Source organism: Kogia breviceps, chromosome 15 (assembly GCF_026419965.1).
Source record: "Kogia breviceps isolate mKogBre1 chromosome 15, mKogBre1 haplotype 1, whole genome shotgun sequence".
NCBI classification, from domain to species: domain Eukaryota; kingdom Metazoa; phylum Chordata; class Mammalia; order Artiodactyla; family Physeteridae; genus Kogia; species Kogia breviceps.
Window position 1 is genome coordinate 57,037,899 of NC_081324.1, and position 22,860 is coordinate 57,060,758.

At 44.6% G+C, this 22,860-nt stretch overlaps 1 protein-coding gene across 5 annotated transcripts in view; it reads right to left on the minus strand.

Annotated features, from left to right (window-relative positions):
• Positions 1–490: 490 nt before the first annotated feature.
• The window catches only part of AKAIN1 (A-kinase anchor inhibitor 1), an 80,894-nt gene continuing 58,524 nt past the window's right edge, over positions 491–22,860 (minus strand). For 3 of the 5 annotated variants that reach the window (XR_010837066.1, XR_010837067.1, XR_010837068.1), the window contains exon 3: positions 2,477–2,561. Coding sequence is in view for 2 of the 5 variants with exons in the window: in XM_059040852.2 (XP_058896835.1) it covers positions 2,314–2,561; positions 7,571–7,673 (351 nt within the window). In the remaining 3 variants the exon portion in view is untranslated. Of the gene's footprint in view, positions 2,562–7,570; positions 7,674–22,860 lie in introns of those variants that run through there. The other 2 variants (XM_059040852.2, XM_067015952.1) reach the window with 2 other exon arrangements.

The following is a 22,860-nucleotide window of genomic DNA, read 5'->3' on the forward strand; positions in this document are numbered from 1 at the left end:
CCCGGTCCGGGAGGATCCCACGTGCCACGGAGCGGCTGGGCCTGTGAGCCATGGCCGCTGGGCCTGCGCGTCCGGAGCCTGTGCTCCGCAACGGGAGAGGCCACAGCAGTGAGAGGCCCGCGTAACGCAAAAAAAAAAAAAAAAAAAGTGCTTTCAGGGGCTTCCCTGGTGGCGCAGTGGTTCAGAGTCCACCTGCCGATGCAGGGGACATGGGTTCGTGCCCCGGTCCGGGAAGATCCCACATACCACGGAGCGGCTGGGCCCATGAGCCATGGCCGCTGGGCCTGCGCATCCGGACCCTGTGCCCCGCGGTGGGAGGGGTCACGGCAGTGAGAAGCCCACGTACTGCAAAAAAAAAATAAAAATAAAATAAGTGCTTTCAGGGTCACGAGATCTAGAGGTTTGGAACAGCCTTGGGATGCCTCTTAGCCCCATATGGAAAGGAGCCAAAGAGTAAGGCGAAGAAAACTTGGCTATAAATGACAACGTATTTCAAAGCTGGATATATTTTATTTATAAATAACATTTAGATACAGAGGTTAATCAGATATTCTCCAAGATCCCCAGCGTACAAGCACAGACACACCAGAGAGGAAAGAGAACGTGTTTATGTGTTTCTGACATACGGCAGCAAAATCCAAGGCTGGTTATATCCAGACATCTCAGTAAACAGAGTGTCAGATCACTTGCAAATTACAAGCATTGGGTTTATTTTGCTATTTGTGGGTACTCCTGAATAATTTCACTTAATACCTTCATTCCTATAATCTAGGCTGTGCAATTATATCACATCCATTATATGGCTTCAGGTCAACTTAAACTCATTCTTCAATTGTCATGGGTACAACTTAAAGAAAATTATGAACAAACCATATTTAAATGTTAACTCCTCTGCTCCCTCCCACAGACATTCTCCCTGTGAATTTATTCCATCTGTACATGGTGTGAGACAGTCTAACAGAACTGACAAGAGATTATTTTCATTTATTCCTCAATAGTATCCATTCTGGAAAGTGTAACATATTGGAATTTTAGAAGTATGTCTTAATATCAGTCACACTTCATATGTTGATACTTTGCTTTTTAAAAAACTATCAAATGTAGACATTGATACTCTGAAGCCCCAAAGTTTCTAACAAAGGTCAAATTCTTCATCTGTTCCCAGTAGCATCAACTCAGTAACTGTTGGGAAACCCAGGAAATGGGACTCTAAGGACACAGAAAGCTGAGCGGTACCCACATGAGAGTGGAGCAGAAATCATTCTGTTGCCACAGAGATGGCTTTATTCATTCACACACATATGTTCCCATGACTGCTTTCACAGCATGGTCGCTTTGTTGATCCCACTGTATTTTCACGTTTCAGTTGAGGAAACGATTTTCCCATTTTATGTGTCATTCATTCCTGATATGTATGATTTTCATTATCTCAAAAAAAATCTAATTTGTGGATGGGAAAAGAAAAGTTCCTATTAGCAAGGTACTAGTGCAAATGCATAGTCTGATGGCAACACAGCATTTGTAAGTCCCCAGAGCTCCTTCCAAGGACCCTGCACCCCATAAGCTGACCCTAGGATATCTCCAAGATGGAATCTGCAACTCCAGCTGCTCTTCAAGGGGCTGTCGACATTGGCGACTCATGCATTTAGATTCACCTGTCTTATTTTCATCTTGAAATGGAAAAAGAAATCCATAATATTTCCCAAGGATTTCTGCACAGAGAGGAAACATTAACTATCAAACAACTGAGAGAACTGAGACTGAGTTCTGGAAAAGCTGGGTTCCTCCTTTTTAAAAAAACAATATATATAAATACATGCCTTGGTAAGATCCTGAGGGACTTAGAATTTGCCTTTGCTTAATATGATCTTGGACCTGAACCCACTTTAGTAAAGCCTTCAATTCCATATTTGAGAAGGACTGTAACACCATTCCTTTACCTTTCCAGCACGTCTTGTTTAAATATTATAAAGATCACAGTACAGCGCTCGGTGTTTCAGCAGAAAGAACTGCTGGTTAAGGTCACAGACAGAATGCATACAAGGCCAAAGTAAATAAGAGGAAATCATTATTTTTTTTAAAAAAGAACTTTGGAAATGAATTGTGCTGCAAAACTACTTTTGCAATGACAGTGTCATGTGTTTTGCCTGACTACATTTCAGAGGCACTGCATTAACATAAACAGTATCATCTAATGCACTTTCTCTGAACAGTGCTTCTCGGCCAAGGCCTAGTGTGGATTCATCCTACTGCTAGGTGTCGCTGACACTTTGGTCTGCTTTACTGGCAACATTTTTGGCAATGCATCCTATACTAAAAAAAAGGCTGGAAACCAAGCGTGTGACAAGAGCCCCATCCACCGTGTTGCTTCTTTTCATGCTTCTTGGTTAATTCCCCCGTGCCCGGCCGGAAGCTGCCCCGGGGGGTGTCGCCAGCCCTGGCTTCCCTCTGCCGACTCTCCAGGGAGACCTGCTGCACAGCCCGCAGGATGGCACTCTGCACGATCTGTTTGCTGGCGATCTGCAGCTTCGCCTCTTCAGGCTCACTTCCAGGTTTCTCACCTAGCCGAGAATACGAAAGGGAGGTGAAAAGAACAAGATTAATTAATTAATCTTAATTAATTAATTTCGGGAACTGTGACAGGCAAGGCAGGTAGGAAAGGAGAGACTCTAACACAGGTAATATCTCTAGAGGGACCCACATGAGTTGCGGGGGGCCCTACACAGCACACAGCACTCTTGTCTCCACATCTCCCTTTCCAACACAATCTCATGTGTCTGCCCCAGTGATGCACCCAATTTCTATTCTCATCATCCCAGCATCCTCTGCTGCTAGCGGTGGTCATGAGACATAGTCCTGGCCAATGAGGACCCTGGGAAAGTTTTTGGAAGGGGGACGGACTCATGCCCCCTTTGGCACCTTCCCTTTCTTCCTATGCGGGATGCACGCATTACACCTTTAGGTGCTGTAGCCATCTTACAATAAGCATGAGAAGAAAGCCAACGTTCTCGGCATAGTTGGAGAGGAAAAAAAAGAACCCATTTGGAAAGCATCATTCAGCATCTGTACCAATCCTGGACCACGTACTTCTGGACTTCTTTGTATCCAAGATAAATACACTTCTTTTTGTTTCATCTGCCATTTGTCAGGTTTTATGGTACTTGCAGGCAAACATATGCTTAATGGATATAACTTCACTTGGGGCTGGAGAAGAACAGATGATTATTGAATTCATATTAAGCTCCATGCTGCTCCTGGAATAGCATCCCAAGGAATGAAACCATTCATTCCTCAGAATCCATCCGCCATGATTTAGAACAGGGGTTGGCACAATTTTTCTTTTATTTATTTATTTATTTATCTATTTATTTATTTATTTTTGCTGTGTTGGGTCTTCGTTTCTGTGCGAGGGCTTTCTCTAGTTGTGGCAAGCGGGGGCCACTCTTCACTGCGGTGCGTGGGCCTCTCACTATCGCGGCCTCCCTCGTTGCAGAGCACAGGCTCCAGACGCGCGGGCTCAGTAGTTGTGGCTCACGGGCTTAGTTGCTCCGCGGCATGTGGGATCCTCCCAGACCGGGGCTCGAACCCGTGTCCCCTGCATAAGCAGGCAGATTCTCAACCACTGCGCCACCAGGGAAGCCTGGCACACTTTTTCTAATGAGGACCAGACAGGAAATATTAGGTTTGTGGGCTCTACAATCTCGGTAATAAATACTCAGCTCTGCTGTGGTAACCTGAAATGAGCTATTAAAAATACGAAATAAAAATAAATTTTAAAACCAGGCTGCAGGCCAGATTTGGCCCATGGACCATAGTTTGCCACCCTGATGTAGAATGGTGGGAATTTTCTAGTTAGAAGGCAGGCAGTCTACCCAACATTGACTCTTCTCCTTCTTTCTTAAAAACAAGACAAAACCTTGATTTTACTTGGGCAGCTCTGTAACTAGGTAGAGCTAGGTTCTGACCAGTGAGGTGGAGGTTCATTTAGTGAAAATTCTGGAAGAGGGCTTTAAGAGGGAAAAGGAAGGTAAAGGCCCTTTGCCCCCTCCCCATCCTACTGCCTGCAACTCTGAAACCATGGTTGTCTCTACCGGGGCTCTTGGTAACCAGGAGGGAACCTTTAGAATGGAAACCATTTTCAGGGATTTGGGAGGAAAAAGTTAGAAGGAGCTTGAGCATCCAGTGACCAAGAAGCCACCATACCAGTCCTCAGCTGCCCACCTCCAGAACTTTTTCATGTTAGAAAAAAAATAATACACCTTATCTGAAGCACTATTATTTTGAACTTTCTTTAATCATGCAGCAAACTTCACACGAACTCATACGTGGCAGAATGACCATGAGTCTAACATCTGGCTGAAGTGCCATTACGAAAATTTAAAATTCCACCTGCTTATATTTAGAATAAGTAGAATGGGCATCATTCCTTATTCAGAATCATCTCTTCCAATGTTTCCTCTATTCAAATATTCGGCCATAAAAATGTATTTTAAATGGGGGCTGGTTTTCACCAGGAGTTATTGATTAACAACAGAATTTATACACCTGTGAGAAAAATATCACACAAGAGAATACTGCATCATTCTGGAAGACTGGACATATCTTCTCACTTCAGACGTGTAACTGTCATTTACTCAGCATGTGTCACTAGCACTATCCCGAGGGATTTACAATCTAATGAATGAGGCAAAATGAATTTATTCAAAACTAAAGGATGAGCCTTGCTCCCACCCCCACCCCCCAAAAACAGCAGAATAAAATGAGCAATCTACACCAAACCAAGCAGAGAAGCAGTAGAGCCCAGAGTCGCGATGTGTAACATACTGAAACTTTAAATTGGCAGAGAAGAACACTTCGAATATTCTCTTCGAAAAAAAGTGATCAGTAATATCAACAGACACGAGGGCACAGCAATTAAGGATACGTGTTTTGAAGCACTTCAGAGCCGGGTCCAAGTTCCTTCTACCACTTACAGCCGTGTGATCTTGGGCAAGTCACCTCGCCTCTCTAAGTCTGTTTGCACATCTGTAAAATGGGCAAGTAGTATCTATTTAGGGGTGGTTGCTAGAAGATCAAGTGACATAACACCTATTCATCACTCAGTGAGGTTCCTGAGCACTTAGTGTCCACCACTGTGTACTGGTTGGGGTACAGACTGGGCAGTTGTAACAGAGAAACTCGAACATAGAAGAGCTGACACGGGAAGAGATGTTGCCTGCTCCTCCTGTAACAGCCCAGAGGTTCTCCTGCGAGTAGGTGGTCCTGCTCCACCAGGTTCTCTCAAGAGTCCACTCCCTTCCCTCTCATTACTCTGCCCTCAACTGCAGGGGTGGAGCTTATGAACGAAGATCCCATCTGGGGCTGGAAGGACGCCAAAGAGAAAAGGGAGGGCAGGTCAGTTCCTTTTGAGGAATTGCCATAGACCCTGTGAATATCACTCTGCTCACATTTTATGGCGGGAAACTGAATCATGTGGGCACACCTACCACACAGGCGACTATGAAATATAGTCTTCAACCGGGCAGCCATATGTCCAGCTACAACTCAGGGAGGTTCTATCGCTAAAACAAAGAAGCAATTACTTCCACGCAAGGGCAAGGCTATATCGAAAAGAGGGAGGATATACACTTGCACTCCCTGATCCTCAGGGAGCTCTGGCTACGACCAACAAATAGCATAAGTGTGTGGACAAACAAAGTTCAAAAGGTCCACGTTTGCTCCTAGAAAGAGTATCTTAGCCAAACCAGATCTGTGTTAACTCTAAAAAGTCCCTAGTGTGAAGCTACCTTTCAATCTTTGGGTGGAGGAAGGAAGAATCTAAGGATAAGAGTAAGCTGATTTCTTAGAGAGAAAGAGAAGAAAATCTACTCTAAATTTAGCTGTGACTTAATATCTGAGCTAAATCATTTTCCCCTCTCCATCCATTATGAAGATAGGGACTTCCCTGGCAGTCCAGTGGTTAGGACTTTACCTTCCAGTGCAGGGAGTGCGGGTTCCATCCCTGGTTGGGGAGCTAAGATCCCACATGTCTCACGGCCAAAAAGCCAAAACATTAAAAAAAAAAACAACACAGAAGCAATATTGTAACAAATTCAATAAAGACTTTAAAAATGGTCCACAACCATTATGAAAATAAATTGACTAAAAAGTCAAAGGCAGTCTGCACGATGCTGTGTCTGGAGCATCCCTTTGGTGACTTGCAAGGCTGGCATAACCTTAACTGCCCTCATTACCACTTTGCTCTGGGTCAGGAATATCTATCTACGGTGAGGATGTGGGACAAAAAGAGTTGCAACAAGCTGGAACAGAGAAAGAGAAGGATGAAGATGAGGGTAAAAGCCACTCAGAGCATTTAGAGAATAAAAGCAAAACAAAAAGTTATATATGGTGCCACAAAAGACCCTGAATAGCCAAAGCAGTCCTGAGAAAGGAGAATAAAGTGGGAGGCAACACACTTCTCAATTTCAAGCTATTTATAAATACTACAGTAATCAAAACCATATGGTACTGGCATAAAAACAGACATATAGACCAATGGAACAGAACAGAGAGCCCAGAAATAAACCCATGTATATACGGTCAACTAATATTTGACAAGGGAGCCAAGAATACTCAATGGAGAAAAGACGGTCTCTTCAATAAATGGTGCTGGAAAAACTGGACATTCACATATAAAAGAATGAAACTAGACCCCTATCGCACACCACTCACAAAAATTAACTCAAAATGGATTAAAGACTTAGATGTAAGACCTGAAACTGTATAATTCCTAAAAGGAAACATACGAAAAAAAGTTCCTTGACAAGGGTCTTGGCAACAAGTTTTCGGCTATGACACATAAAGCACAAGCAACAAAATTAAAAATAAACAAGTGGGACTCATCAAACTAAAAAGCTTCTGCAAAACAAAAGGAATGAAAAATGAAAATTTCAAAAATGAAAAGGAAACCTATAGAATGGGTGAAAACATTTGCAGATCATATATCTGAAAAGGGTTAATATCCAAAATATATAAAGAATTTATACAACTCAGTAACAGAAAAACAAATAATCCAATTGAAATATGGGCAAAGGAGATGAAGAGACATTTTTTCCAAAGAAGATATTCAAGTGGTCAACAGCTACACGAAAAGAAGCTCAACATCACTAGTCATTAGGGAAATGCAAATCAAAACCACAATGCGATATCACTTGTCTGTGAGAATCCTATCATCAAAAAAACAAGAGAGGGTTTCACTGGTGGTACAGTGGTTGAGAGTCCACCTGCAGATGCAGGGGACACGGGTTCGTGCCCCGGTCCGGGAAGATCCCACATCCCGCGGAGCCGCTGGGCCCGTGAGCCATGGCCACTGAGCCTGCGCGTCTGGAGCCTGTGCTCCGCAACGGGAGAGGCCACAGCAGTGAGAGGCCCGCGTACTGCAAAAAAAAAAAAAAAAAAAAAGAGAGAGAGAAATGCTGGCAAGGATGTGGAGAAAAGGGGGCCCTGGTGCACTGTTGGTGGGATTATATATTAGTGCAGCCACTATGGAAAACAGTATGGAGGTTCCTCCAAAAGTAAAAAATGGGACTACCATATGATCCAGCAATTCTGCTTCTGGGTACATATCCAAAGGAAATGAAATCAGTATCTTGAAGAGATGTCTGCACCCCCATGTTCACTGCAGCATCATTCATGACAGCCAAGACATGGAAACAACCTAAGGGTGCATCAACAGATAATGGATAAAGAGGCTGTGAGATACACACACACACACACACACCGGAATACTATTCAGCCATTAAAAAGGAAGGAAATCCTGCTGTTGTGACAACATGGCTAGACCTTGAGGACATTAAGCTAAGTGAGATAAGTCAGGCAGAGAAAGAAAATTACCATATGATCTCACTTATATGTGCACTCTAAAAGAAACCAAAAAGGGCTTCCCTGGTGGCGCAGTGGTTGAGAGTCCGCCTGCCGATGCAGGAGACACGGGTTCGTGCCCCGGTCCGGGAAGATCCCACATGCCGCGGAGCAACTAAGCCCGTGAGCCATGGCCGCCAGGCCTGCGCGTCCGGAGCCTGTGCTCCGCAACGGGAGAGGCCACAACAGTGAGAGGCCCGCATACCGCAAAAAAAAAAAAAAAAAAGAAAGAAAGAAACCAAAAAACAAAAAACTCCAACTCATAGAAGAGATCAGACTTGTGATTACCACAGGTGGGAGATGGGGGGTGAAGGAATTGGGTGAAGGTGGCCAAAAGGTACAAACTTCCAGTTATAAGATAAATGAGTACTGAGAATTTAATTTAATGTATAATGACTATAGTTGTCATTTGAAAGTTTCAAATATATATTTGAAAGTTGCTAAGAGAATATATCATAAAATTCTCATCACAAGAAAAAAATGTTTCCTGTTTTTTTTTCATTGTATTTATGCGAGATCATTGAGGTTAACTTATTGTAGGAACCATTTCACATTATACGTAAGTCAAGTCATTATGCTGTCCACCTTAAATTTTTATGGTGATGTATGTCAATCATATCTCAATAAAAATGAAAGAAAAAAGTTATATAAACCTCAGATACATGTTGTGTGTTAGATTCCTTGGCATGCAAGGAAAGATACTCTCTTCTGCTTCCTTAAGTTTTTTTTTGGGGGGGTGCGGGGTAGGGGGTGTTACTGTGGGGATACACGTGTCGTAGCCAGACGTCATAGAAATGGTCGGCTGAGTCTTAGATTTCAGTTCAGAAACTGTAATAACCCAATATAGCTCCAGTGATTGGATTATCTAGATTATTCTCTGCTGTTAGAGAGTTTCAACTCTCCATCAGCTGCTTCCAACTAACAACTCTCCCTTTCTTCCAGTCTGACTCCCTGACTTCGTGGCTTTTACTTATTCACGACCTGTAGTGCTTCGTGATTTTGCACACTGCCTTCTCTCTGAGAACATTTCAACTAAGATTCTACTTGCAACTGCCTGATTCTGGCCATTTCTTCAGTTGAAATTCCCGTGCAAGAACATGAACGACTCAACCACCATCATCCCTGAGATACAGGACATTCATGCCAGGCCATCGATTGAAAGCCTGGGGCTCATTCTGACCCAGTCAGGTTGGATCAAGAGGTGGAACACAGGAAGGAACCACCCAGGCCCCCTGGGGGCAGAGCACAGGTGCCGGTGAGGGTGGAGGAAGCAGGCACGCACCCAGTGTAACAACTTGCTGCTGCCCCTTTGGCATTCACGTAGAAGGATAGGGTCTTTGAGAACATCCCGGTGGACACCCTGAATACAAGTTAAGTGTGAAGAGGCGCATTACGCTGGGCGGAAGGCAGAGCCAGCCACAGAAACCCTCAGGGTCTTGCCATTTAATTACATGCATTACATTTACTTGAAATTAACGAATCAACTACATGTTGTAGGTGGCCAATTGCCTAGTGTTAAATGATGTAAACGTCCTCTAGCCTAATTGGTGTTTACCAAATCCTTTTGGTATTTCACAAAAGATGATGCATCAATGTAATTAGATTTACACTCAAAATGCCCAATATAAATAAGCTGAAATCAAGAATGTGATGTAACCTAATTTGTCTTCAGCGTCTTTCCACCCTGAATCATAACCCACTCCCCACCCCCCCACACACAGATATCCCTGTGGTCGTGCTTCCCTGAGCCCCCCGGCTCACCCCGCCCTCAGATCCTGCTGTTCCACCTGCCCCAGCCCCGGAAGGCAACTGAGGACCTCCACTGCAGTGTGGTTAATAACTGGTCTTAATTCCTTATTTATATCCATTAAAACCATGCCTCTAAGGACCATAGGAAGGTCCTCCTGATAAAAATATACACTGTTTATTCCCCTAAGAACCTAAGTGTCATTTACCTCTATGACATCAACCCTATTATATTCCAGTTTGGTGGATTTGAGAAAAGGTCAGTGTTCCCATTTTTGAGGCAGAATCCAATAAGTGGTTCTCCCTTGGTCGTACAGAGGTGGGGGGCAGAGGCTGTATCAGAAGCGGCATCTCTAGCTGTTGCCTCTCCCCATTAAATATGCAAATTACAGACGTCCCTATCAGGACAGGATGGGGCTCGACCACCACAGCCTGCCCCCTCCCTCCAATGAAGCGCTGCTGATGGTGACCAGGGAGCATACTTTTCATCTTCCCCTCTGACTGCTTGAGACTATAAAGACAGGATTATCATTCATCAATGACTAGCACATGAAGCACAGAGAACAAGAACTAATTCTGGTCCCTTTATTAATGGAATGATAGTCTATTTTCCAGCTCTCTAACTACAGGAATTTTCCATGATGGACCAGATGTTAGCTCTCACTCATCTAGGCCAACTGCCAATGAAACCCTCCTGGCTGCCCTGCTTTGCCACTGAGCAAGGTGAAGTGACATGAATTCCCAGGGGTTTCCAAAAGGTAGACTTGAGATATGGAAAGCAAGACAGGTATGGCAGGTGGGGGACACTTCTAAGTCATATTTGATTACCACTACCACCCCTATCAAACCAAGTACAGGGTCTGAAGAATCACCCTGACTCTGCCTGCAATGGCCAGGCCTCTCAATTCAGAATGTGGCAAGCTACTCTTACAAACCACACAGAACTCATTATTAAAATGTCCTATAGAACAAGGTAAGATGAATCAAAAAGATATTTATAGAGCATCAGCGTGCAGGGTGCTGTGAAGAGTAACACAGGCCACGAGGCCAAAGTGTTTCATTCACGCATGCATTCATTCATAGAAGAATTACGGAGCGCTTGCTATGTGACAAATACTAGGCTAGATATCAGAGATGAAAAAGGATGAGTCCTGGATCCTGCCTTATTGGACTTTAGAATCTAGTGGAAGAGTCAGGCGTTGATCGAATCATCCACCTCGGTTTATAATTTTGAGCTGCAATGCACACCGTGAAGGGGGAGCATATCACCAGGGGAGCTGATGTCGTCTGGGAGCCAGGGGAGGATGCCCAGATGGAGGCCTTGAAGGGCTCACAAGGCATCAGCTCATACAAGGAAGGCTGTGGGGACAAGAAGCGAAGAACTGCGCAGAGGCAGAAGGATCAAACCCAGATGGAAAGTCCCCGGAGTGTGTGGGGCAGAGCCCTGTGGGGACCTGAAGGCTGGCTACCACGGGGGGAGGGGGAAACGGGAGATGCTGTGGGAAGTGGTCCAGCCTGGACGGTGGAGGTCCTGGGAGGCATCGGGTCTTTTCCTGAGAGTAACACTGCATCATCACCAAATCTGCACCATGCAGGGCGGCTGGACCTGTGAGGGGAGTTACGTAATCCAGGTGGGAATGTGCGGCTTTGGAGCGGGCCTTGAAAGACAGTTGGAATTTGGAAAGAGAAAAAAAGGGAAATTCTTTCCCTGACCCTGGCGGGCAGGACAGACGTGTGACTCACGGACTTACAGTGTCCTGGAAAGCTTTGCCCTTGTAGAGCTATCTCATTATTTCAGAACATAATTAAACTTATACTATATGACTGGCCTCCCATTTGTTATTTTTAGGAAAGCCATAAGGAATCATGCCCATAAAACTTGAAGAGGAAAAGACAGTTTTAATCTAGAAATCAAATTTGAGTATTTTGGCCCAAAAGAGCAAAGGTAATTTTGAAAAAAGAATAACAAACAGGGAGGACCTGTTTCAACAGCTCTCAATACTAGTCATAAAGCTATAGTAATTAAGAAAGTGGGATATTGATATAGCAGTAGAAAAACTGACCAGTAGAATAGAATAAGGAGTTAGAAACAGCCCTACACATTTGGGGTCACCTGATTTATGAAAAGAACAACACAGTAGTGGAGTAGGGAAAGCATAGCATTTTCAAGCAATGGGATCGGGCCTAGTAGTTATTCATATGGAAAAATAAAGAATTTTGACTACCTCACATTATGCTTAAAAATCAGTTCCACGTGGATTTCATATCTGTATTCGAAAAGCAAAACAAGCTGGAGCACAGAGGATTTTTAGGGCAGTGGAAATATTCTGTTTGACCCTGTAATGGTGGATACACGTCATCATACATCTGCCCAAACCCATGGAATGTATTAATATAAAACCAAGAGTGAAGCCTGAAGTAAACTACAGACTCTGGGTGATGATGCGTCCATGTAGGGTCACTGACTGTGACAAATGCACCATCCTGGTGGGGATGTTGATTAGGGGAGTGGCTGTGCATGTGTGGGGCGGGGGTATTTGGGAAATCTCTCTACCTTCCCCTTAATTGTGCTCTGAACTTAAAACTGCTCTTAAGGAAAACAGTGTTTAAAAAGACTATCAAGCTTTTAGAAGAAAACATAAAAGAATATTTTTATGACCTGGGAGTAGGCAAATATTTCTTAAACAGGACACAAAAAGTAACAACCATAAAGGAAAAAATTCATAAGTCAGGCTACCTTAAACTAAGCAGTTTTTGTCATGGAAACACACACACACACACACACACACACACACACACGAGAAAAAAGCTTTTCACTTGAGGAAGCTGAGGCAGGAAAAATGTCTGTAAAAATGCCATCTTGGAAATGCTTTAGGTATTTAATTTTCTGAACACTTGGATAGCAAATAACTCCATCAAGACTGGGTTATGAGTTCCGAGAGACACAAAAGGCGGTTTTGACCTCCACATGCATCTCCGCAAAATTCAGCTTCAAGTTTCCCTCCTTTCGCCCCAAACACGAAGGATCCCCAACTCCTCTGGTTCCTAGTTTTTTGCGGTCATTAGCAGCTCTAGAATTTCTATGCAGGAGGGATTCGGGAATGGCAATGCAGAGGAAAGGGAAAACCAAGAATCTGTCCCCAAACTACAGTGTGCATGACACTTTCCATGAGAATGAAAACAAGTTCATTATCCACATCAAACTACAGGGGGCGGGAGGGGGAGATGGGCCCCCGACCACCCTGTGACAGCCACTGCCCTTCTTCTCAGCTTTTCTAATCAGCTCACTTGTCCCGAGAGGCCATGTCACCCACGGCCTGTCCTCCCCTCCCAGGGCCACCAAACAAACCCAGCTGGCCAAAACTGTGGGCTCCCGCAGTCCCCCGCGCCAGGGATGTGCCAGGAAGGGACAGTAGGTGGGGTCACAGCCCAGATGGCCACTCTGGAAATATGGGAGCCAGGTGTTAAGGGGACAGAAAAGGTAAGCACCATGTGAGCGCGGGTGTTAAAAAAGGCGACATACTAAACCCGAAGAGAAAGCAGAACCAACCTGGGGTCGCTGGGGATCGAGGACGCCCCTCCCACCCTCGGAGCCAGGTCCCCGCCCCAGGCCTTCCGTCCAGTCCCGAGGCTCGGCTCCCCCCACCGCCCGGTTCGGCAGCCTCTGCTTCCCCCTAGTGGCCACTTCTGGGGGTGGATGGTGTGTGTGTGTGTGTGTGTGTGTGTGTGTGTGTGTGTGTGTGTGTGTGTGTGTGTGTGTGTGTGTGTGTGTGTGTGTGTGTACACGAACGTGTGTAAATGTGTAGGGGCCACTTCTGGGGGTGGATGGTGTGTGTGTGTGTGTGTGTGTGTGTGTGTGTGTGTGTGTACACGAACGTGTGTAAATGTGTGACTGTCGGCTGTGGTTTTATTTAATCAAACACAGTAAGAATAACCAGCACATCCATGGTACTTTCTGACCACAGAAACTCTCACAAGGCCATTTATAGATTTGTCCTCCCAAGAGTTCTGGAGCAGCTGGAAATACAGTCCAGAGGTTTCCTGTCCTCATTCAGATGAAAATTACTTGACCGAATTACCAGATCTCTTAAATATTTAACAGAAGATTCTGAGTTCCTAGGCAAAAACTAGCCACATGCTCTCCCTTCCTACTCAAAATGGAAAGGGTGGAAGGAGGAAGAGGAGGAGAAAGAGAGGGAGGAAGGAAGGAACTGATATCAGCTCTCTGAGTGCCTTCGGAGGAATCCTTAAAAAGCAAAAACAAGGACTTCCCTGGTGGTCCAGTGGTTAAGCCTCCATGCTCGCAGTGCAGGGGGCGTAGGTTTGATCCCTGGTATCCTGCATGCCACACGGTGCGGCCTTATAAAAAAAAAAAAGAAGAAGAATCCCTCTCATACTGTCCTTCCTAAAAATAAACAGCATAATCCTCACAATCACCATTTTTCTGCTACAGAAGGAATCAAATTCCCAGCTGTGACAAGTCTTCTGTGCAAGATTAGATCTTAATGTCTTGTCTAAATAATCTCTCAATAGTCATTCTTCGTCCCTGGAGGATGGGAGTATATTGCAGGACTCTCAGGAGGACAAGCAGAGGAACGCTATCCTCTGATGTAAAGGAAAAGCATTCCTACTCTCCTTGAAGGAGCAGCTCCCAACCTTTTGAAGATGATTCCTTTGTCATGTCAAAGTATTTCACATAGCCCCTTGTGACCCAATGACAAAAAGAGGCTATGAATTCAGAAATGCTTTTAGATGAATGTAAATGTTATTAATCTCCACAGCTTCCATATACGTTTGAAAACTTGCAGGAGTTCTGTGAGACCGTGTCTTCCAGCCACAGGAGGTACGTGCTGCAGGAACGGCATCCCTGTCCCTTGAGACAGCTCCATGGCCCCCAGGGTCCCTCTTGCTCCCACATCACCCTAGAGATGCTAGAAGCAATGAGAGGCAGACAGATGCTATAAACGAATTCCTGATGGAGGAACGTGAGTAGAAGCCGGGGCGTGCTGTGGAACTAGCCTTCCAACAGCCATCCTCAAGTCTACCTGCTCCTAAATAGTCACTCACGAAACACTGATTACATGTCTAAATGTGCCAGGTTCGCACAAGACAGGCCAAGTTTTCACTTTCCGGAAGGCTGTGATGTCTAAGCTTTCCTGCGGTTTTTAAGGACCATAAAATATTTTAAGACTTAAAAAGATGAACAGGGATAAAGAATCAAGTCTCTCAGTTTTTTAAGCAGACGAATGGAGACCCAGATACTGTGTGAAGCCACTCACTGGGGTCCCACTCTGTACGTCCCTGAGCTGGGATTAGAACTGCCTGCCAGGAGTCCTTTCCATGACGCCTCCCTGCTGTCACCTGGTCTCCAGAAGGCAAGGAGTTGGCAGCTCGGAATGCAGCCCAAAGATGAACTCATCCTCTGCACAGAATGGAAACCACATAAACACACACCCGGGCTTGCTTCCTAATTTTTTTTTTCCCATATCAAGTCATTGTCTTGTTATTACACCTTTTATTCATCCTTCCACTTGATCCTCTGACAGCAGCCAGAGGAACCTTTTTAAATGGAAACCCAGTATGTCACTCCACGGCTCAAAACCTCCCCTGGTCTCCCACTGCAGCTGGAGTGAAAGCTCACCTCTCACCGTGGCTTTCAGGGCCCTGCTGACCAGGCACCTGTCTCTCGTCTGACCCCAAGCCCTCCCTCCTTCTCTCACTTGGCTTTGTGTTCAATTCATCACTAGAAGACCCAGTGTTGAATGCATGAATAGCCTGTTAGCACTCACTATGTGTCTTAGTCTGTCCAGGCTACTATAACATAAATACCACAGATCGAGGGGCTTAAACATCAAACATTCATTTCTCACAGTTCTGGAGGCTGGAAGTCTAAGATCAAGGTGCCCACAGATTCAGTGTCCAGTGAGGGCCTGAGTCTTGGTTCACAGATGTCTTTTCACTGTGTCCTCACATGGTGGAGGGGTGGAGAGATCTCTCTGGGGCCTCTTTGATAAGGGCACTAATCATATTGATGAGGGTCCCATCCTCAGGACCTAATCACCTCTCTAAATCCCCACCTCCTAATACTACCACCTTGGGGGTTAAGATTTCAACATATGAATTTGGGGGAGGACCCAAACACTGAGCCCAGAGCACTGTAAGACCCTGAGCAAGCCAATTTCCTCCCCTATAAAGTGGGCACAATAATAGCACCTCCCTCATAAGACTGTTATGAAGATTAAATACGTGAGTATTTGTGTGCTTAGAACTGTGACTTAAAGCAAGGAGTACCAAAGTCAGGGGTCCCCAACCCCCTGGGCCACGGACCAGTACCGGTCAGCAGCCTGTCAGGAACTAGGCCATACAGCAGGAGGTGCGCAGCAGGCGAGCCAGTGAAACTTCATCTGCTGCTCCCCATCACTCGCATTACTGCCTGAACCATTCCCACCTCCTACCTACCCCTTTCCGAGGAAAAACTGTCTTCCACGAAACCGGCCCCTGGTGCCAAAAAGGTTGGGGACCCTGACCAAGGTGACTGTTAAATAAATTAAAATACAGAAAGCAAGAGAGTTTGGGTCTACATGGATTTCAAGCCATCCACCTTTGTCTAAAATTCAAAACCTTTAACACGGGGCACTTGACCCTTGGTAGCAATGCCACATTCAGTTTTCTGAAATTAATCCTGAGAAGAAGAGTCTTCCTTATACTGAAGCTCTTTGAAAGTCTCTCATCAAGAGGGAATAAACAGCTGTCAGGAATGAACCTACTACCCATCTGCTGGCAGCAGCCTGGTCTGTGCTAATGGTCCGTGCTTCCTCACGAGACCATCTGCCCCCGGGGGCACAACCCCATCTGTCCTGCTCACCCCTCTGACCCCAGGATCTAGCACAGCCCTAGTTCACAGCAGACACTCAGGATTTGTTGGGTGAAGGACTGCTGCACTGGGTGCCCAGTTCCCATTCTCCAATCTGTTCTGTCTTCTCCTCTCTCTCTGCTCCCATTAGTTCCCGGCTCTTGGTCACCTTTGCTACGTTTTGCTGCTTCACTGCAATGAGAGTCCAGCTCAGGAGGAAAGAGCTGAGGAGACGTCCTTTTGGCACCAGCCCGGGCCTCCGTGCAGAAGGCACCCTGGCGTGAGAGTATCAGAAAGGCTGCTCCAGTTTCTAGGTCACATCTAACTAGGCCAATGACGACTTTTGAAATTTTACAGCAAATTCCTCTCTCTCGTTTCCTATCAGCCTGTTTCTCTCCCTTCTCTCCTCCTTTCCCATCCTTACAAGCCCCCTTCGTGTCAGTTCTCAGCACCCTCCATTTGGTTTCAAATACTTTTCAGAGCAAGGCGGTGTGAAAAGTCCCTTCAGAGGTTGAAGCGTGATTTTGTTCCTCTTGGTCAATCATTTGCCATGAAGACTCTCCAGGCGTTTATCAACTCCCTGAACCCTGCACATATCGGGCTCTAATGAATCAGGTCTCATAGCAGGTGCTCAGAGGCCGTCAGCCTGTGCGGAGGGAGCCCCTGTCTTAGAGGTACTGGGTTCGAACCCCACCTCCAGACTTCTCTGAGCTCACAGGAAGTCTTGCCTTCCTCACACAATACACACAAAAACACCTGATTTGTTTTTGTAGCAGGAGTGAGAAGGCAAATCACCATTGCTTCCCCTACAAATTGGACAAAGAGAGAACAGAACACCTTCTTCAACCATGAAGCTGAGTTTCCCTTGGGCAAAATTCTAGTAGACGTGGCTTTTCTTTTATTATACCTTTTTATATAACCATGAGAATCTTGGCTCTTGTTGCTGTGTTGGGGTTAATTAGAAAATGAGAACAGGTGGCTGGAAATAGAAAAGGAAGTGAAGAACAAAATCAGATGTTTTATGTCTTTTCTTCTCTCCAGTGATATTTCAGAAGGAAAAAGAAGCTGAAGGAAAATAAACCCAGACGGTAGGAACCGTTGTTAGACCCACGTGACGGGGGCTCATTTCGCGTCTCGCCCTGGGTCTCAGGAAGCTTTGGCTGTCAGCCTCAAAAGTCCAAGTCAGAGCACAGCAAATGCACTGAGCATCTGGTCTGAGAATCAGATTAGGAGAAAAGAAGGGAGGAAGGGAGGGAGGATGAAGAAAAAGAGAAACAGTTTCTCTGAGGATGCAAATTAGCTACCCCTAAATAAAATTAAATCACATGCGTCTGATTGAAACTGTAGATAGTAAAAAAAGCTTCCAGCAAGCAAACTATGGAAAATAGAAATTAACTACATAAGACACATTATAACTAGTTTAAGACTCAAGACTTCACATTTACATATTATTTAAACTGCTGCCATTTTTGTTTTAATGAGTCAAAATAACATATTTGCATAGGTTTGCACAGAGATCACAATAGAAATGCTTTCCCAGGTGTATTACATAAATATGAGGATTAAAAAATGTATAATAAATATTCAGATGCTATCAATAGTTGAATGTGATACGTGTTTGCATCATGGTATATAGCAAATAAGGCTGAAAGGATTCTTTCAAATTCTGCCGTAAGTTCAAAATTCCCATTTTGTACAGATTTCTCTTTAGAAAGACCTAAAATCAGCACGACTAGGGGCATAAAGAGCAAAAGCGTCGCCCAGTCATGGCACAGGCAGTAGAAAACAGTGAACAAACAGAAAAGTGATAAAGAGGATGGTCCTTCAGTGAAAAGGTCAGATCGAAGTGCCGGGCCCCAGGCAGGTCACTGACCCTCAGGTGGGTTTGTGGTTCCCGGCATCAGCAGAGCCACGCAGTTACAGTGAGGTCACAGGGAAGACGGTGGGGGATGGGCTCAGAAATTTACATATTTAGTCACCACGGCAGGTAATTTTGATGCAGTTTCAGATGTTATTTAATGCTCACCCTATTATTTAATGCTCGCCCTCAGTCTATACCCATGGAGCGTGAGGAAATTCAGTGGACAAGTGAGCATTTCACTGCTTACTTAATTAATGGGGACAACCAAACCGATAATAAAAGCCCCCAAGTGCGAGGGGTGTCTTTTCCATTTACTGAATTAGCTAGTTGCCAGATCCCAATGGCACTCTGGGAAACACTAATCAGACATTCATCTTCAACAAGGTTTGACCCATTAATTTCAAAATTCTAACTGTTGCTACATCTATGCCCCTCTCTTGGTTTCCAACCAGGGTTATGGAGATTAGTATTATTTCCAGGTTTTTCCTCTTTAATTATAGTTAAATTTGTCAAAGCTCTCAGGTTCATGGACAATGTAAGTAAACAACTTTTTTTTGAGAGAAATGGAACTGCTTCTTTAATCATTTTTGGATCATTGAGAGATGGAAATAAATCCAGGAGAAAACCCTCAAAGCCTGCTTTGTTTCGAGGCCAAAGGCATTATTGGCCAGAAACACTCTCAAGTTAGAAGCTCTTATCTATGGAAAAATTCCTTCTCATATACATGATTTAAATGCTTTGTATGTTAAAGTCATGTTGTCTTCTTGGCAGCCTTCAAGCTATTTATTTCAATACATGATTGGAGTTAATAGATATGAACTAAAATGGATTCTAAGAAGTAAGAAAATTAGAAGACATACTTCCAAATCTCTGAAGCATTAACAGGTAGGATATTTGCAAATGATAAAAAAAAAATGCTAGCAGATAATGTTATCAATATGTGTGTTCAGGCTGAACAATATGACTCAGTATCTTTTGGATCCATCTGGTATACCTAGTGAATCACATAATGTACTGGGCAGTTTATTTTAAAATCTAAGAGTACAACAATTAGGCCTTTTTAGAAAACTGTGAAAAGGGTGGAGGTTGTAATTCTATCAAATGAACAGAAAAGATGATACACATTTGAATATATATCATAGGCAGATATTACACCTGTATTTGGAATATATTCTCTAACTGTGTGCAGAAAATCTAAAGCAAGATGAAAAAAAAGGATGGTTGAAAAAAAAAAACCCAACTCATATTTGAATTTAAAATGTACATGGAGGACTTCCCTGGTGGCTCAGTGGTTAAGAATCTGCCTGCCAATGCAGGGGACACGGGTTTGAGCCCTCGTCCGGGAAGATCCCACACATGCCGTGGGGCAACTAAGCCTGTGCACCACAACTACCGAGCCTGCGCTCTAGAGCCCTCGAGCCACAACTACTGAAGCCCGCACGCCTAGAGCCTGTGCTCTGCAATGAGAGAAGCCACTGCAAAGAGAAGCCCGTGCACCGCAACGAAGAGTGGCCCCACTTGCCGCAACTAGAGGAAGCCCCCGCGCTGCAACGAAGACCCAACACAGCCAAAAATAAATAAATTTATAAATAAATAAATATATAAAATGCACATGGAAATGATGTTATGTAAAAAACCATGTTAACCCAGGGGGAGGGAAAAATTAATCCTAGCAAGATGATAAAAAGATAACAAATATACCCTATTAGTGCCTACTCTTATTACAAAGTTCATTTTCCTACACAGGCTAGAATTCTGTGAAGTTGAGGAGCAATCAGTTCACTGCTTGTGACTTGAGGTAGGGTTGACACAATTTAGAGGCACCGGTGGAATGCAGATATATGACAATTTTGTATTTATTTTAATAAATGGGTTCTTCATTCACTCAAAAGAAAATTAACTCTGGAAAAGCAAGTGAAAACTGTATATCTCATTTCTACTTCATTATCTCTAATCCAGTGGACTCAACTGTTTTGCACAGAGCTAAAACGGTCAAGGTCATACAATCTGGGATGAGCCAGGAGGTTCCAGTCCCTTCCAGAAATAGGGATCACAGTTCTCAACATGTAAGCTTGCTCCAGTGTATCCTCAATGGTCACAGGGGAAAAAGGTGGTTGAAGGTGAGTTGCTTAACAAAAATTTTATCACAACATTTGAAAACAATTGTAGCACCTGCCTTACAAGTAATACACAGGACATTAGTGTCATCCTTTATACATAACATTTATATCATGTAACATAAAAATGAATTGGTGCAAGGCTTCCCTGGTGGCGCAGTGGTTGAGAATCCGCCTGCCGATGCAGGGGACGCGGGTTCGTGCCCCGGTCCGGGAAGATCCCACGTGCCGCGGAGTGGCTGGGCCCGTGAGCCATGGCCGCTGAGCCTGCGTGTCCGGAGCCTGTGCTCCGCAACGGGAGAGACCACAGCAGTGAGAGGCCCGCGTACCACAAAAAAAAAAAAAAAAAAAAAAAGAATTGGTGCAATAATGCATTCCCAGTGACAACGCATAAGGGAAATTACCATATCACTGGTCTTTTTGAATGGACATTAAAATTTGGGAGTAAAAACCATTACCTTTTATTCCATTATGTCTAAAAACAAAATGTATAAGTAACATTGTCCTCAATGATTTGAATTAATTTCCACCTTTCCAGCCCATTAATTGAATATTTCTCAACTCATTATTTCAGTTCCTGCTGTAGACAGCTAGCTGGTGTCTCTCTTACGTGTACTCTAGTCTACCAGCCAGATAGGGTGCAGAGCATGAAAACTCACTGAGGAAATATGGATCAGTGCAAGTCCCCATTAAAAAAGAAAGATGAACCCAGCAAAACATTCTATTGAAATGTTTCAACGTCTGTCTACTGTTTATCAAGGGGAGATGTCATCTACGACTTTAACTGGTGCCTAACCAAAGCAAATAAAATGGTCCATCAGCTACTGGCTCCATCCCATGCTCACCTGGTAACTGGAGAGTGGCGCAGTCTGCAGGGCACATACCTGCCAACACCCCAAGAGTGGTATGAGTAAAGGGGCAAGAAATAACAGCAGTAATGACAAAGCACCTCACTTCCTGTGCTCTGTCTGCTGTCTGTAATTACAGCATGAAATTTAACCCCTGAGAGCAGCAGGAGCACAGAGACACTCTGGGGTCACGCCCAGTTTTCAAATAAAGTAGAGATGGGAGTTTTCCAAGATGGGATGCTCAAGGTTCTATCTGGGCACTTGTTCTGTCTTCAATCCCTGTCCTTAAATCAGGTACCAGGGAGCTTCACCCACACATCCAGTGTGGCCTAAGTGGAATCCTCAGCGGATAAGCTAAGAACATCTATAAACTTATCTCTCGGAGTACAAGAGAAGTGCAGTCCAGTGTGAGCAGACACAGGCTGCATGTCTCACCTCACCTCCTTCTAAGGCTGGCACTGCTAACCCTCCCGTCACTTGTTACAAGCGAGCTTGGCTACATCCCCAGTCTCCAACCAGTGCTCCAGACAGCCTTTGCCCGTTGATTCTTAGAGAAAGCAGTTTGCATTTCCTACATGGCAGAATCCACACTGGTCTTTTTTTTCGCCGCATTGGGTCTTCCTTGCTATGCGCGGGCTTTCTCTAGTTGCAGCGAGCGGGGGCTACTCTTCGTTGCGGTGCATGGGCTTCTCACTGCGGTGGCTTCTCCTGTTGTGGAGCACAGGCTGTAGGTGCCCGGGGTTCAGTAGTTGCGGCACATGGGCTCAGTAGTTGTGACTCACAGGCTCAGTAGTTGTGGCGCACGGGCTTAGTTGCTCTGCGGCATATGGGATCTTCCTGGACCAGGGATCGAACCTGTGTCCCCTGCACTGGCAGGTGATTTCTTAACCACTGCACCACCATGGAAGTTCCCACAGTGGGCTTTGATAAATGTCTGATTTGCAGCCAGCTTCACCCCTAAGTTACTAAGCAACTTGACAATTCATTTGACCTGTCTGGGTTCAAGGTTCCTTTTCTAAAAATCCTCTGATACTCAGCGTTCTAAAATGTGCTATGCAATTATTGTGATAAGCTATTACTTTCATAACTTTTAAGCTATGTGATTTTTGGCAAATCAATTAGAATGTACATAGTATCCAGAAGGATCATAAGCATCTATTAGTGAGAAGGTTCCCTAAACTAAATAATTACCGAAATTACCTAAAGTGTCCTAACCCCTCCTCAAAACCAAGCCCCCCTTAATTATTACATTACTGATTATTGGTAGGAATTAAAATGTTCACATCTTATAGCAATGCATTTGGGGGTTTTTTTTTGCCATTTTGCCCCAACAAAATGCTAAAGTTTTCATTTTTCTGAATTAACACATTTGACTTTTCAGGCACTAGTCAGTTGCCAACTGTTCCCTTTTTGTTTTGCTCTAGGGGGCACGAAAAAGTCTTTGCTTCACTCTTTCTCCGTCTGTCCTCCCCCACAGCAGGCACACAGGACCACCGTCCAGTGCTGTTTCACGAAACAAGGCACTATTTTGTGTCC